General features: G+C 42.5%; 1 protein-coding gene across 4 annotated transcripts in view; it reads left to right on the top strand.

Moving 5' to 3' along the window:
• The first annotated feature begins 9,453 nt into the window (after positions 1-9,453).
• The window catches only part of mark1 (MAP/microtubule affinity-regulating kinase 1), a 32,802-nt gene continuing 26,074 nt past the window's right edge, over positions 9,454-16,181 (top strand). The window contains exons 1-2 of one of the 4 annotated variants that reach the window (XM_080481365.1): positions 9,454-9,918; positions 12,550-12,750. In XM_080481365.1, the coding sequence (XP_080337491.1) occupies positions 9,868-9,918; positions 12,550-12,750 (252 nt within the window). In that variant the 5' untranslated portion in view covers positions 9,454-9,867. The remainder of the gene's footprint in view (positions 9,919-12,549; positions 12,751-16,181) is intronic. The other 3 variants (XM_080481364.1, XM_080481363.1, XM_080481362.1) reach the window with 3 other exon arrangements.

Below are 16,181 nucleotides of genomic sequence, written 5' to 3'. Positions count from 1 at the left end.
ATATAGTGTGTTGAGTCAATGTGTGCTGAGGGATACACTGACCCAACACACTATATTACTTAAGTCACACACACACACACACACACACACACACACACACACACACACACACACACACACACACACACACACACACACACACACACACACACACACACACACACACACACACACACACACACACACACAAACACACAGGCGCATTTAAATGTGAAAATGGTTGGGAGTGGTTTTATGGTAAGTTGTTACTCAATCATGTAGCTGTCGAGAGCTGTAGTCAGAGCAGCACTGGGACGAGTAAGATGATACATGATGTGTCATTGTTCCCCTAACCCCATCTTCAGTTCCCCGCTCGCTGGGCTGTGCTCTTGCTGTCCATGCATGATTCAAACCCTGTGAGAAAACATTGCTCACCCACTTTCTACTGCGACTCAACCATGTGTTGAACCCCTTAAGAGGGGCAACATTTGTATGTTCTTGATTAATATTCCACTCAGGGTAACAGGGAGGGTAATTAACTAAATCTCCTTGCATATAAGCTCAACGTTTGATGAATCATTTTTAGATTTATTGGGGAGATCAAAGCCCAACTCACTGGCTGAAGATCACAGGGAAGGAAAAGAATCATGAAAGTTCAGTAACTTCAATGTTTGCTATAATCTGTCATGTTCTCCACACTATGTCCCAGTGATGCAATAATGGTTCTCCACTCCTCATGTCTTCAGAGCTTATTTTAGGTTTTATAAAACTGTCAACATTAAACAGTGACCAGTCTTGTGAAAGCCACACAAATGTACTTGATTAACGTTACCACTCAATCATTTAAAGAGTAAAGCCTTAGCTGGCTTTAGTTAATTATGATTTTCCAAAAAAGATAAGTCGCTACTTTGGAAAGTAACCATATTACTTTAAATTGTCTCCTAAAGTGTATGTCTTAGTATTTTTGCAGTGCACGTGGTTGTTATGCACATACTTTTACTATATTATTGACAAATTGCTAAGCAAAGTGGTGTTTCAAATACATTTATTGAAAGCTGCTAATGCATCAAGACTGCTGTGGATAAAAGCAACTGCTGATGTTACTTCATTTTGTGCATTCGTTTAGCATTAATGAGGGACACCTTCTCCAGCAAACATGAATTGAGAGACAAACAAATATTATTTCAATAACTTTGACCAATGCCAAAGTAAAATGCTGTCTCTACCAGCAAGGTTCATTAATATAGCAGTTTATTAAAAGTGGTGCTGCAGTAAAATGCAGTGATGTATCTTGATTTCTGCTGAAACAGCAGAATATGGGCTCAGAATTTGGTGACAGCAGCATGAATCCACAGAGCCAACGTGCAGATGGTGAGGCATGAGGCTATGGGGGAATGTTTTTATGGTTTCATGCGAACCCGTCAGCACTAATGAATCATTGCTTGAACGCCACAGCTTTCCTGAGAAACGCTACTGACTGTGCACAACAGGTTGAAACAAAATGCAAAAAAAGAAAAGAAGTTAAACTAATCAGAAACTAGTTTGGTGAATGGGACAATGAGATCAATGCACTGCAGAAAAGTCAGTGATTCAGTGAAGCAGGTTTAAGGTGTAATACAGTAGGTTTAGTGCTGACTAATGTTCACAGATTGCCTGCTTCACCATGCCAAAATGCAGCAGAGTCCTAAAGAAATGTTTCCAGTAATTTTGGAACGTTTGCTACAAATATGCAGTGACATAATTATATTTATCAGCTAGTACATTAACACATTCATCACATTCAATCCATCCCGCTATTCATCCGTCTATGTTTCCTGTATTAATTTATGGCAGGGTACACCGTGGTTAGTTAACCAGCCCATCACAGCTGTAACACATTAAAGCAGTCACTCACAAACTCTTTCACGCTGAGTGGACATAAAAAATAAGTGGGAGTTGATTCACTATGTTGATGTATTTGGATATGTCAGTAGGGTTTTTCTTTTGGGGACCATGAATAATATTTGCATACAATATTAGATTGTGCAAGAGTTGTTGAGTTATTATCTATTTTAATTGTGACCAGAGCAGGTTCCTAACATTTCCCCCAAGACATATCACTAGTGGACATGACGTGCAAGTAGAACCTAATGCACACACTTACAAATAACAAGGAAAAACAACCTTTATCGTGGAGCAAACATACATGCAATGACACATTCTCAAGGCTCCCACTTATACAGGTTTAGAGACTGGACACACATCACACAAATATAATTGATTAATCACTTCTCATTAGTCAATCTCACACAATTACCTCATAGTGTGCAGGTAACTGATTTTCTTCCAATCCTGTGATGAGCACACAAGAGAAGTAAGATCTGTTATATAGTGAGAAGTGAGCACAAAGTGATGAGACATGATACGTTTATTGGATGGCTTAGCAGATTGGAAACACGTAAGAGGATGAAATTACAGCGGAAAGTGTCACATTGAAGTGGGATAATGTGCACATTATGCACATGCAGAGAAATCAGTGATCTGACAAGAGTTACTTGTCAGTAAGTAAGTAACTTGTGACAGTTTGAGTTCAAATGGTGAAATTTACCGGTATGGTACGCTGCCACCGCATGTGGCTACTGAACATGTGCCAGATCATAAACACTCCCTGCCTGGTACCTAACCACAGATGTCGTTTCAATCAGCCTTCAGTCGGGCTGAAAAATAAATCCTGGAGGTCCATACCTGTGTGATTACATTCCCTAATTATAGTTTGGAGCTGTAACTTCGAGTTGACTGAACGAGACGGACCCTCAGGGTGTTGTGAATGTAATTATATCCTGACAATTAATAGGCCTGGTCCTCAGAGAACAGTTTGTTATATGATGACGTACCTGAGCGGTTTTAGTGCACCAGGGAAGCCTTTGAATTATGACATAATTACAAGGAAAAACATGATATACAAGGATGATAATTATCCCCAACTACAGTAACAGTATATGGCATTGCCTTACATGATACAAGTTCATAACAAGAAAAGAAGAGTTTCTATATTTCCTCGCCACAGTGAAGTGGTGATCATTAGAGGCTTTGCCAGAGGGTGATCTCTTTGACCTTGAATGAAATGTTTCTTCATTCAGATTACTATTGATATGTTGCTTATGTGAACAGTGATGAGACGGTGTCAGTATACAGGTAATCTAACATCCTATACCGCTTTATCCAACTCACAGTTGTGGCTGTTGGAGTCGATCTCAGCGGACTATAGGTGAAGTGAGGCCACACTCTCGTCATGTCGCCAGTCAGGTTCACGTTTCTCTTTCTTAATGTACAACCTGCTCAAATGCACCATTAAAAGCCGATTATTAGACGTCTCAATGTATACTTTGCTGTGGGGTAAAACAACCCACATCTAAACTCCTGCTCATTGTAAAAGTTGAAGATGAACCCCGCTTCACTGATTGACCAATTACAATGAAACCATCACAATAACAATAAGAGCAATCAGAGATTTCTGACCTCCACCAAGGGCAGACATGGACCCAAGGAAATGACACATATCCCACATCCAGATCAACTGCCTTTATTCATTTAGTTAGTTTGGTGATCATGGGATTTTATTTCATAATTTGAAAGAACACAAGACATGACAATATATTGCTAAAAGAAAATGTTCTATTGTGACAATTATTTTGATCTGGATCACTCCTAACGTTTAATGGGTTCTTCTTTTGATCAAAAAGCCCCTGCGTACCAATTTTAATGAAGGGCCGCTGATTGGTTTTTGAGATATCTTGTTAATAACGAGACAAACAGACGTATAAACGTGGATGATTTTATAACCTCCTTGGTGGAGGTAATTAAAAAAATAAACTGTAACAAAGATGTGGATTTCTTTGGTATCTGGAGAGCAGCTGACATGAAAAAAACTAAACAAAAGATGTGTATGTTCTAAATTAGGAAAGCAATAAATTAAACTACCTCTTGTCCACCCCCACAGGTGTTTTCACTCACACTACCTTATTAGACCTCTTCCCCAGACTGTGTGGGCATGTACAGACTGTGCTCGACTGGCATATCTCTCGATCTTCTGTTAGCTTTACTTCACACTTAAGGGCAGGATTGCTGACACCATTATCACTGTCAATAGTCCAATCATTTTAAGAACCTGACATTTGTTTTCCCTGGAATAGTTCTCATTTAATCTAATGTGGTCAAAAAATAAAAAACAGGTGTAAACAAAGAACTCAAAGATACATTTAAAAAAAAACTAAACAAGAACAATGTGAACTGATGATAACTTTGTGCAGGCGCGTCTGCCCTGCTGTCAAATATTTGCAATTTCTTCTCTAACTGCGGACACGTGCACTCTGGCAGCCGCAGTAATAAGGGCTGCATGTAAAACCTATGACAACATTTTAGAGTTCTTCGAAACACATTTGTGGTGAAATATGTTGCTTTTAGGCTGCTTTTGCAGGAAGGGATAATTGTGGGCCAGAGATCGCTTCACACTCTCTTGTTGTCTGTCATTTTGACTGAGCTATTACGAGAGATCGACTCTCTGTTACAGAGTCTCTCAGGAGTAACCAAAAATGTAAAAACAAAAATGCATTCACCTGTCAGACAGTCATTCATTTAATGACTACATCTCACAGCAACCGTTTGAAATCTCCACATCTCTAACTGAGAGAAAGTTCATTTAAGGCACATGTTGTTGTTGTTTTTTTTTTTAAATTTTTAAATAAGAATGAAGAAAGTAATTGGAGAAAAGCTTTTTCACTAAACTCATTTTCACCTCGGAGCGAACTCATAATGACAGCAACTATGGCCTAAATGCACCACCGTGAAAACACAGATTTCAGAGTGGGTGACAGATTTGATGTCTGAATAAGCCAAAACTGTTGTACAATAGGGTGTAAGAGTTCTATAATCCCATTCTGGAGTGATGCGGAGTGAGGCTACCATGTGGTTGCTGATTGGTCGAAAGTCGAGATGAGGCAGGAAATAGTTCAAGAGAGATAATACTAAAAGGAAGGTACTGTTAAAGGGGGGGTTTCCTCACACACATGCTGCCTGCAGCTGCAGTTTACCAGTCAAATGTAGGTACGTTATTTTCCCTCATCTTCGTAATGATCTCATCCTGGTTTACTTAACAACGTGGCGGGGACAATTTAGCCAAATAAATATTGGACTAATTTCCACAGTGAGAAAGGAAAGAATCTATTGAAGCCTGGAGAAAGAGCCAGCTCGTATCTCGAGAGTCTCACTCATATCCACTTTCATCACTCCTGCCCTGTTGGTTGACATCTGCCCTAACATTTTTCAGGCCTTTTCATATTTTCCACTTTCCTGCCATCCCTCCCTGTGCAACACAGGAGAACTCAAGAGAGGACATGGTCTTGTGTGTGTGTGCGTACGTGCAGGTGTGTATGTGCGCTGTCGAGAGCATGTGTGGGCGTGAACACATGCATGTGTGACAGCGATGAAGACAGGCAGATGGGGGGGGGGGGGGGGGGGCAAGGGTGGGCACGAGCTCTTGACATGCCAGTCAGTAATACTTTTCCTGAGGTTGAGGTGCGCTCATTGGGAGGGTGTGTTGCTGCTGGAAAGCTCTGTAATGAACAGAAGGCTGGCCCTCTGCCTGATCAAATTCCACCGAGGCCTTGTATCTGTCTTGCCTTCCTAAAATGTTCAGCATACCAGTGGGTTTTATTGACTTGTCAGTGCAGACAGCAGAGTGCAAGCTCTGCCTTGTAAGGTGTGCAGTTAGCAGGTTCCTGAGGGAGGAATGTCTGCTGATGACTTTTGTCTCAGTTGTATTACTTTTGTGTGTTTTAGCGAAAAGCACTGCGTTAGAATTTGGGGGAAAAAGTGATCTGTGATTCCCTTTAAGTCTCAATTTTATTACATTTTTATTTCAATTTAAACTGGATTCGGTCCAGATGATGGATGAAATCACAACACTGATTACATATTAACTGATGTGCTAAAACAACCGAAACAGGATTCTTCAGCTCTAGTTTATCCATGACTTTTAAAGTTTGAAGTTTGTAAAACACTCACATTCTTCACAGATACTTGCACAGTTAAGTGTATTATTTACTGTACTGAAGGCCATATAACATGGGCTATGAAATAGAGTCAAAGGAAATTAAAACAATTTGCAAGGCCATTTCTAGATCTTTCTTTACTTCAAGTCAACAACTTGTAACATTTGTCCATAAACATATTTAGGAGAAAACAGACAATCTGTTCTGTGGTGAGAGTAATCCACTTCCCTTTCAGCCAAGTGGTCCATTAGTTGTCAATGTAACAAACAAAACATTCAGTAGTTTCCTTTTCAGCACGGTCATGTATCTCTCTTGTCCATTCTGTCCAGGGACACGTTTTACTTTACTGTTATCTTTGTCTGTTGCATCGATGAATAAATAAAGGAATTTCTTTTTCTTTCTTTTATGTCCCTTCCATTTAGGGGTTGGGGGTCAGGAAGGCATACACAAAATAATTAAGTTGTTGGTGATGCATTAGTCTGTATTGTAATCTACTACTTTTACAGTTTCAATCGAGTACAACTGCTGGACAAACTGTTCGTGACTTGGACAAAAATCTTTCTACCATGATATCTGATTTATTTTTTAAATCTAAAAAGTGCAAGGCTACATTGGAACCATTTATATAAAGTCTGATGATTGTTTAAAACATTTAATTATTTAAGTTGATCGTGTTGAAAAACGAAATTCTGTGGATATATTTGAGATATTTATTTCCTCCTGTCTTTCTCCTGCAGAGCCTTGAGAATATCATATTCATTTACTTTTTTAACCACATGACGCAAACTGGAGAAAACCCACGCATGCACAGGGAGAACGTGCAAACTCTGCCCAGAAAGGCCCAACCCAGGTGCAAATCAGGGTGTTCTCGCTGTGAAGCACACAAACTAACTACTACACAACCGTTCAGCCCTGTTACAGATATTAAAATTAAAACTAAACTAAACTAATAATAGACAACCTAAAGAAACACATTTCTTCGAACCGTGACCCCCACATTGTGTGATAGATACTGCTACTCGTGCAAGCACAAGTAGTTTCCTAATGAGTCTTGGCTCCCTCTAAACCTGGAAGGCTGAAGTCCAACATGTTTTCCATGTCTCCCAGCTAAGTGCAATGAATGTGTCACCATGAAACTCTGCAGGAGGCCTGATTACAAGCCAATCATTACAGTCGTGTGTGTTGATGCACAGACGCTTAAAAAAATAAAATAAAACTAGCAGATTCTGACACCAGATGATATGGCAAAATAAAATAAAATCTGACTTTTAAGGTTGACCCGAGGGCAGACTAGATGCTACAGTGATTCATCACCACCACCATATACATATAACATATGCATCACTTACACCTTACATGTTGTACCTTTAACAGAAAATTCTAAAATTGGGGCTTATACTAACAGCAGTACACAAATTGAAGCCGAACCGAAGCATGCAAAACTTTCCCAAAAAACCTCCCTGTTTATGAGGCTTCTTCTGTTATTTCCCACACTTTGCATGATATGAGCAAACATTTTTACTGACTGTGGAGAGCATGGCTGCCAGTGCTGACAGATGTGCCTCTTCTACTATCTTGGTCATAATGAGTTTAGCCTCTCCTCATCGTCTTCCCCTCTTTCTCTGTCTATCCACTATTGCCCCTCACCCCCTGTCCTGCAAATATAGTTAACTGCATGACCATCCGCGATGAATGGCTGTTAACAGCTGTCTCTTTTTTTTTGATGGTCGCCTGTGAGAGCATGTAATTGCATTTGGCCCTCGGTGTACATGCACTCATTAAACCAGTGTCAATGTCCATTACATTCCACAGCAGCGCAGCTCAGGTAGAGAATGCAAATCCCAGGCAAAGATGGAGTGCACTGTGAGGGCGTCTCAATGCACAGGACAGGCCTCAGCGGATTACAATAACCTGAGATGAAGCTGTGATGCATTGATTGTTCTCAAAGTACATTTACCTTTTCCAAAGGCCTGCCACTCTGTGGAGCACAAAAAAAAAAACAACACGCATTTATTGTGTTTCATTCCATTGGGTAAATTCCCATGTAAAATGAAATAATCAATTCTAAAATAGATAGTGCGATAACCCAGCCAAATGTATCATTATTAGGGATAAGGCCATATGTTTAGTTGGCCCCTGTTGGTGAGGCTCGGAGAGAGGATAAGATCTGCTATGTTGGGATCAGATTCACTCTGGGATCCGATGCTGAATTCAAAAAATTCCCATCGACATGCCAAAATTCAGGATTGGGCCCCTTTTGTTGAGCTGAACCCCCTTATCGCTTTGCATACCGTTCTGGGAGAAATAAAAATGAGGCAAAGCCTTTCTCATTGAGCACCTTAAGGTGACCGCTGATGGGAGACAGGAAGTTCAAAGTAGATTCCTCAAACCCACAAAAACATATTTAATTTTGTTAGTGGCTTTCAGGTCCTGTATCCATCAGTTTTTGTGACACATTATGGCATGCTGTGTCTATTGTTATGGCTGGGGCCTCTCTGCTGAGTGAGACAAACCATCAGTCATGTAACACCCGGTAAGGTGCACTGTCTGTCTGAATTCCACAATAAGACTGCAGAGACAAAGGGGACGTGACATTTCATACCAGTGACTCGGTAATGAACACAATCGCCTCTCCTCATCACAATACGACGTGTCAGGGCGTTCAGAAGACACGGCATGAAAGCCCAGCTCAATATAATCAACTTTGGCGTCACATTTATTCAGCCTGCGCATGTAAAACTGCAACACAGTGCAGAATCAGCCTGACACCTAGTGGACAAAGAGTTTTTGCACACATCATGTTGACATTGCCACACCCAGGAAGAGAGAGAGAGAGAGAGAGAGAAACACAGGGATTGATTTCATGAATCAACAAAACAGCTCTCTCTCTCTCTCTTTGTCTATATGTAGAGCTCATGGCTGCTCTTTGTGTGTCCTCACTTTTCTCGGGTGAAAAAAAACAACTGTTTAATAATTAATTGTAACTGGAGGAACAATGAGTGGTGTAATGCGGTGATGGTCCAACAGATGGCAAAGTCTGTCCAGTTTATGGGGCTGACACGTTCCCTATCCCTAAACTAGGCCTCTCCCACTGTGTTTACCACATTGTCACGTTCTAAAACCACACCAAGTAGTAAAATCCTGCAATCATTGGCACACATTTCCTCCCGGCTTAAAGAGCTGGCACTTCTAATAAAATAGCACGATTGCTCAGAATGATTAAATGCGACTGAACATGCCACTGAATCAAGAAGAGGGAGGCTTCACGCTTCTTATAAATGGAGCTGGCCTAATAAATGTGAGGGAGACACTGCTTCAACTGTGCGTAACTGTTTTCTGGTGACTTGAATGAAAAGCTACGGAGACAAAGAGGGTGTATGTTGGGTAGAGAGAGAGAGAGAGAGAGAGAGAGAGAGAGAGAGAGAGAGAGAGAGAGAGAGAGAGAGAGAGAAATCCCTCCATCCTTCCTGGTGGGAGGTTTGAGATGAGCTGCGCAGACCGGGTCCGCTCCCGACGCATCTTCCTGGCCTGCCCCCTCCCTCCTTCTCTCTCCCTCCTCCTCCTCTCAGTCTCTCTCTTTCTTTTTTTTTGCTGTCTGCCACTACCTGAAGGGGACGAACACAAAGCCAAGAGGAGGAAACCGGTGTGTCGGCGGGGCCCTGTGCGCGCTATGCTGCGGTGAACCGGGCCGCTGTTTGCGGTGTTTACAGGGGATGTAGAGAGGGGACGGAGGCACCGCGCTCTCTCCCCCCCCCCCCCTCTTCCTCCCCTCCCAACCTCCCCGGCGGACCGCGCCGTGTCTGCTCTGCTGCTCTGCTCCAGCCCGCTACATCGCTGAGCGGCCTGCGAAGCACACAAGATGTCGACCAGAACGCCATTACCCACCGTTAACGAGCGGGACACCGAGAACGTAAGTGTTGTTGTCCCCCCCCCCCCCCCCTCGACCGGAAGCCGGCGCGGCCGCCGTGGCCGGGGACTAGCAGCGCCTAACGGCCGCGGGGATGTGCTTCTGTTTGCGCAGGTTAATGGCAGCGGCGCTTCTTCAGGCTACAGGGTTGCAGAGCCCCTCCACCAACGAGGCTTTCGGCTTTTTCTCCCCCCGCATCCTCTCCTAACTGACGGGAGTTAAACACCTAGAATATCCGAACGGCTCGGTTGTGTCCGTCCCAGTTTCAGGACACAATAAGACAACGCACTGCGTCAGTGATACGCGGGCTCTCACGGCTCACCCCGAGCCTCGCTGGGCCACGTTAGGCATTAAAACGCTCTCTCTCCGGCCTGTGAGGAATCTGCGTGGCCTCTGTCGTGCTACCGGGGAGGTTTTTCTAGTCCACGCCGTCAATATTGAGGCAGGATGGGGGAGGATGTCGCCCTACTTTTCCTATTGCAACGCTCTGTAGCATCGCAATGTGACATCCATCACCGCCTGGGCCCTGTTGTAGCTGCACAAGAGGAGGAGGAGGAGGAGGAGGAGGGAGCTGTTATTATTCACTACTCTGCTGCCACGACACTGACGAGTCCAAGCAGCATGCAGGCATGCATCTATTAGCAGGAGACACAACTAATTGAAATCATCCATTGACTGCCTGCTGGAATGTTCATGAAGCTTCTCACTTCAGCTCATCACAGGACTGCTGCATGAAGCTGACAGGCTCTGACACATTTAGTCTGGATTCTCCCACCTAGAGTCTCTTGAAATGATGTGGTGGGAAAAGTACTTCATTTTATTTTAGTCTCAGATCGAGAAATAAAAAAAAAAAAAGAAGAAGATGCATACAGGCTGGATGATAATCTCCATGTGATGAAATTCAAATGAGAAAATGCATACCCAGCCCAGTGAGAGGTTATATAACTTAAACCATGTAATGTTAAACTGCACAGGATGATATATCAGCCCTCTCATCATTTTCCAATGCATTACTGAACACTGGTGTGCCTCTGTTGGGTAATGCATCAGCTTAGAGGAGTGCTAATGTAACTGTCTGTCTAATGCTGCTCTCACAGACATAGACTGCGAGTTGGCTATTAAACCAATACCTCAGCATCGCTGGCAATGGCCAGCCAGCCTAGCCTGACTATGTTCGACTCCAGCGCAGCCCCAGGGCCCACTAGCAGCTGAACTGCGTTGCATAACAGCTTATTACTCAGAGGGACGAGTGGTTTTTAGTGCAGCAAAAGAGAAACTGCTCTCTTCTGGCCTTCTTGATTTTATTGTTGCGTGTCATCACAGGTGTGAGTTACACTGACCGCCCGAAAATCCCGAAGACGTAATGGCATTGAAAGGAAACTTTCTACACTGATCGATCACTTTATTGCAGTATTACACTGTCGGGATAGAGCTTTTCGAGTATTTGTGGCAATGGTGGTGGACTTGGAGGTTAGGAAAGCAAACCTGTGATCAGATGTCTGCTGGTTCTGACCCCACTGTCAACAGGTCACCACTGTGGGTGCCCGAGCAAGGCGCTGAACCCACAACCAGGAGGAGCATCTGGTGTAAAACATGTGCTCCAAGATTTGCAGCAATAGTCTGAAGTTGCTTTAGCTGAGCACTGTGAAGCTGCCTTTTATTACTGATATAAATTATAGTTGTGGTGAATTAATGACAGGATCAGTGACTCTGTCTGATCCCTAATTTAGTTTTTTTTTCCTCCTCCTCCTCTCCCTGCACACACTGAGAGTCTGGGGAACGTTTGTTCGCAGCGAACATCTCCCTGTGCCAGGATTTAGGCGAGCCGAGGTGATGCGTACCCTGCAGGGTGTAGCGTTTCCACAGTGAAACGGGAGCAGGGGAGCCTGGGTAACCAGACCAAGGCTTTATTCTCTGGCTGGGTGTGGTGCTCAGGAGCAGAGGATCATGGGATCTCTGACCTGGACTGACATCAGCAGCTGCTGTAGAGGAGAGGAAGCAGACCAGAGGAGACTGCATAGTCTGTGCCAGCGTTGTACTTATAGCAAGCTGCTCCTAATTCACCTTCACACGCCATATCACAGGGACGCTTGTTATCAGTTTGCCTGTGGCGCCAGTAGCATTGCTATAAGTACATGCATCTTTGTACTTCACATTTTATCGGTTTTCCCACAGGCACACTCTCAAAGGAGTTCATTGTCTTGTGGTATTGAATCTTGCTCAGTGGAAGATAAGGTCTTGAGGTTATGAGGTTAAGGTGTCACAGAAAGAGAGGAGGGAATCTGATTCCCTCCTACACTGTTTTTTTTATTTTTTTTTATTGAATACTTCAGTGTGAGTGTCTTTGTGTAAACTTCGTTATACTGACACAAATTCATGCCTGACACAGAATACTGGATCCAATTCTTGGTTCTAGGCTTCATGCATTGAGTTCATTCTTTGTTTTCAGATTGAATATTGTAGTTCTGGGACTCGAAGGCCTTTACGCAGCACTCTGGTCCATTGTTATTACGAGCAGCCTATTTCAAATCTCTTTGGTGCCAATAAGCTTCTTGTAGTATTAATTGTCTGTAACTCAAGTTTCTAGAGAGGCAATTGAGGATCTTACTGATCTCTTGTGTGACTTTCCCACAGCACTCGTCGGTGGATGGCTTTGTTGAGCCTCCCGTCCCCCCAACAAAGTCCGCGAGCCGCCACAGCCTGCCGAGATGTCGCAACTCCTTCACCTCCACGGAGGAGCACCCTCATATTGGCAATTACCGCCTCCTTAAGACCATTGGGAAGGGCAACTTCGCCAAAGTGAAACTGGCACGACATGTCCTTACTGGACGAGAGGTGAGACGGCTCTTTCATTTGTACTTTTTAAAAGCCTGTAGTGTATTGTTTGTGCACAATACATTAGGCCTTGGTAAAACCTGCTTTGGTAGCTTGGTAATTTTATTGTTGTAGTCAAATGGTTAACTATACAGCTTAGTATTAATTGAATTGTTGGTCATGTTCACACCCCAAAACCCCAGATGACACATTTTGAAGTTTTCATGTGACCTATGGAATTTTCTAAGGAGAAAAAAATATAAATTTACAGCCTAACTCCTGGACATTTAATATTGGGATTGAAAATATTTACATGGACTGAGTTTGCTACAAGAGTTTGTTGTTTTTGTGTGAAAAATTCTATCTCGCACTAAACTGACTGAAGCTTTATTCTTTTATTTGCAATGTTTCTACATCTGGATTGGAAATGATTTAAGCAGCTTAAAGTTAGGTTTAAATGTATTGCACTAAAAGATACCCCAGCTACAACAATGCCCTAGAATGGCTATTTCCTTGTGAGGTAAACACATTTCCCCTTTATAAACATCCTATTAGACCAGCTGTGGCTCAGTTGGTAGTCACACCCAATTTACAAATACACTTTTGCTCCAACAGTTTAAAGCACTTTGAGACTGCTGAAACGGTGACAATGTGCTATATGGATGAAATTCTGTACTATTCTGACTTTAGACTCTTGGATAAGGTTTGATCCTGGTCGTGCAAAACCTGGATCCACACTTTGGTATTTCATTTGAAACTGTGATATAGTGCAATGTAAAGCCCTTAGAGATTCAAAATGCGTTCAAGGTATGATCAGACGTGAAAACTCAAGTCGAAGTAACTTCCCCAACAGCAATTCAGAGGTCACACTATTGGAATATATACAGCGGTATGAACAGACAGGGTCTTATTTTATATGTACACATAAAAGATATCCTCAGAAAAATAAAAACTGGGATCAGCTCCATAATCAGGATGCTGAAGTCCAGGTAATTCTAGATTTCCCGACTGTAATCACTGTCATCACGATGGATGAACTCCGGTCATGACAGCGATGTAATTGACCACAGTGGTGAACGTCAGTTGGATCTGGTCAAAATGTCTCTCCTGTGTTTTCAGTCTGTAGTTTTCCTGTCACACGGTGATACACTGCTAACTTGTCTCAGTGATTGACACTCTGCCTTGGTGAGCTGGTAATTAAAGCTCTTTCTCCGAGGAGAAAACAATAGCCTGCATTCTGTTCACCTTCCTTCACTCAACAGCACTCCCTGACATCCCTGCTCCACCTCAGAGGTCCTCTCTGTGTCTTGGCTGCTTGTGTCCTTTAATCCTCCCAGTTCAACAAAGTGCTGGGTCATATTAGAGCTTTAAGGCCATAAATATTCCCCTCAGACCCGCCGGTAACAGTTTTGCATCATACTGCGTCCTTTAATGCTGGTGTTTAACAGGCAGATTGAGTATGCGTCCCACTGTTTGCCGAGAAGGTCAGGCGTCACTTTGTGCTCCTGAAAGGCTGTGCTGGCTCATCAGAATGCAAAGACATGGAGCAGAGCTGGCGAGAAAACAGGTGGATGAAGAGATCCCACTAAAACTGATGCTATCTTGGTTTAAGTTTCTTTCCAGCATAGATTTTCCTCCCAGCTTATTACAACACATAATCTGAACTCTGTTATTTCAAATGGAAAGGAGCTGTGTGGGTCAGAGAGGAGCGTCCTCCCTGCCTCGCTCTACCGCAGAGGGTGACTACAGGATGTGGACACACACACACACACACACACACACACACACACACACACACACACACACACACACACACACACACACACACACACACACACACACACACACACACACACACAAGCACACATACATGCTCAGCTGCACTGATGGAAACATTTGCCTCCCTCCGCCATATGCCTTCATCCTCTTCACAGCATGAAGCGGCGGTAAAGCAGTGCCACTCTTTAACATTTTAATTTAGCAATTATATGTGAAATTATTTTATAATGAGATGATTGAATCACTGTGTGATTGAATTTACTTTTCATTTGGAGTTTTTTTTCCCCAAAAACATTTAAATGAAGGGACATTAATAAGAGCAATGAGAGAAAAAACACTTTTTATTATTGACTGTGGCATAAGTTTATTGTGACGTTTCTAACAGCAACGTTAGTCGGCTTTGTCAGCTGATTGATCACAGCAGGGATTAAAATATTAACAATGTACTTGATTTGCTTGATCTGTTAATAGTTTGGCCAAAACAGTTCTTGACTTGACATCGAATCAACCCTTAAACACATTTGTGCATGATATCTGGAATTTGCGTGTTCTCCCTCTGTCACAAACATACTTTCTATGCGTACTTTGATTTCCTTCCACGTTCCCAAAATGATTTTTGCACTGAATTAGTGACCCAAAATAACAGGTAGTTGTAAAACTAAATGTGTGTTAGTGTCTCTCACTGTATTTGCTCTATGACGGGATGGCGGCCAAGCTTGGATTGGCTCCAGTGCCACAAAACCCTGAACTGAATAACGTGTTATCAAATATGGATGGATATTACTCAAACATACAATAAACAATATACCTTGATGTTGTTGCAATGAGGAAGTATCATCCCAGTTCGAGTTGCGATAAGTATTTACTTATGCTGACAATGTGTTCTTCTGCTTTGGGATTTGCACTTTCACATAACAGTGCTCGCTTTCTTTTTGTCTTATTTTACACGTTTGCAGTTCTCAGTAGCAGCAGTTCAGAAGCAGAGCAGCAAACACTACTACTTCAGGGGCATTCATCATGAATGCATCATGCATAGAAACACAATTCATCTCAGTCAGTCTTTTTACAATATGGATATTGTGAATGTAAATAACTACTCATTTCCAATATAACATGAAGCCCTATGCTGTATTAATCAATATTACATATTTACATGTTGTTGTTTTTTTCCCCAAGAAACAATGTGAAGGTCTTTATTTCTCATTGTCCCAGTTTGGGAGTTCACAGCTTGTTCTCAAAACATCATGGGCAAAACTTTTGTCTTGTCTGGTAACTGTTGGGTAAATGGTCAGAAGTCTGGTTAATGCAGACAACTGGAAGTGCTCCCTCAAGTATGAAATACTAGAATTAACTTTGTTTTATTTTGTTTTGTTGTTTTTTTTCTTCCCAAAATGAACTCATTTCTTTCTTCTTGTGGAGGAGGTGTCCACCTTCAGGCCCTGTTTACATGCCAATGTTTTCAAGTGAAAACTGTCAACGTTTTGTTGCGTTTGGCTGTTCATTCACACAACAGTGGTGTTTTGAGTACCTGAAAATGGCTTCCAGAGTACATTGTCATTATGCCCTTGTCTAAGTTTAGAAAAAAACACAAGTTTTCTGTGCGACATGGTGGCACGCGATAGTTTTTCTGCACATGGGAAGTAGGAGGACAAGAATGACATTGACAGATTCAA

The sequence above is a fragment of the Lipophrys pholis genome (assembly GCF_963383615.2).
Source record: "Lipophrys pholis genome assembly, chromosome: 15".
In the NCBI taxonomy this organism is placed as follows: Eukaryota; Metazoa; Chordata; class Actinopteri; order Blenniiformes; family Blenniidae; genus Lipophrys; species Lipophrys pholis.
This window is presented reverse-complemented; position numbering and strand designations above follow the sequence as displayed.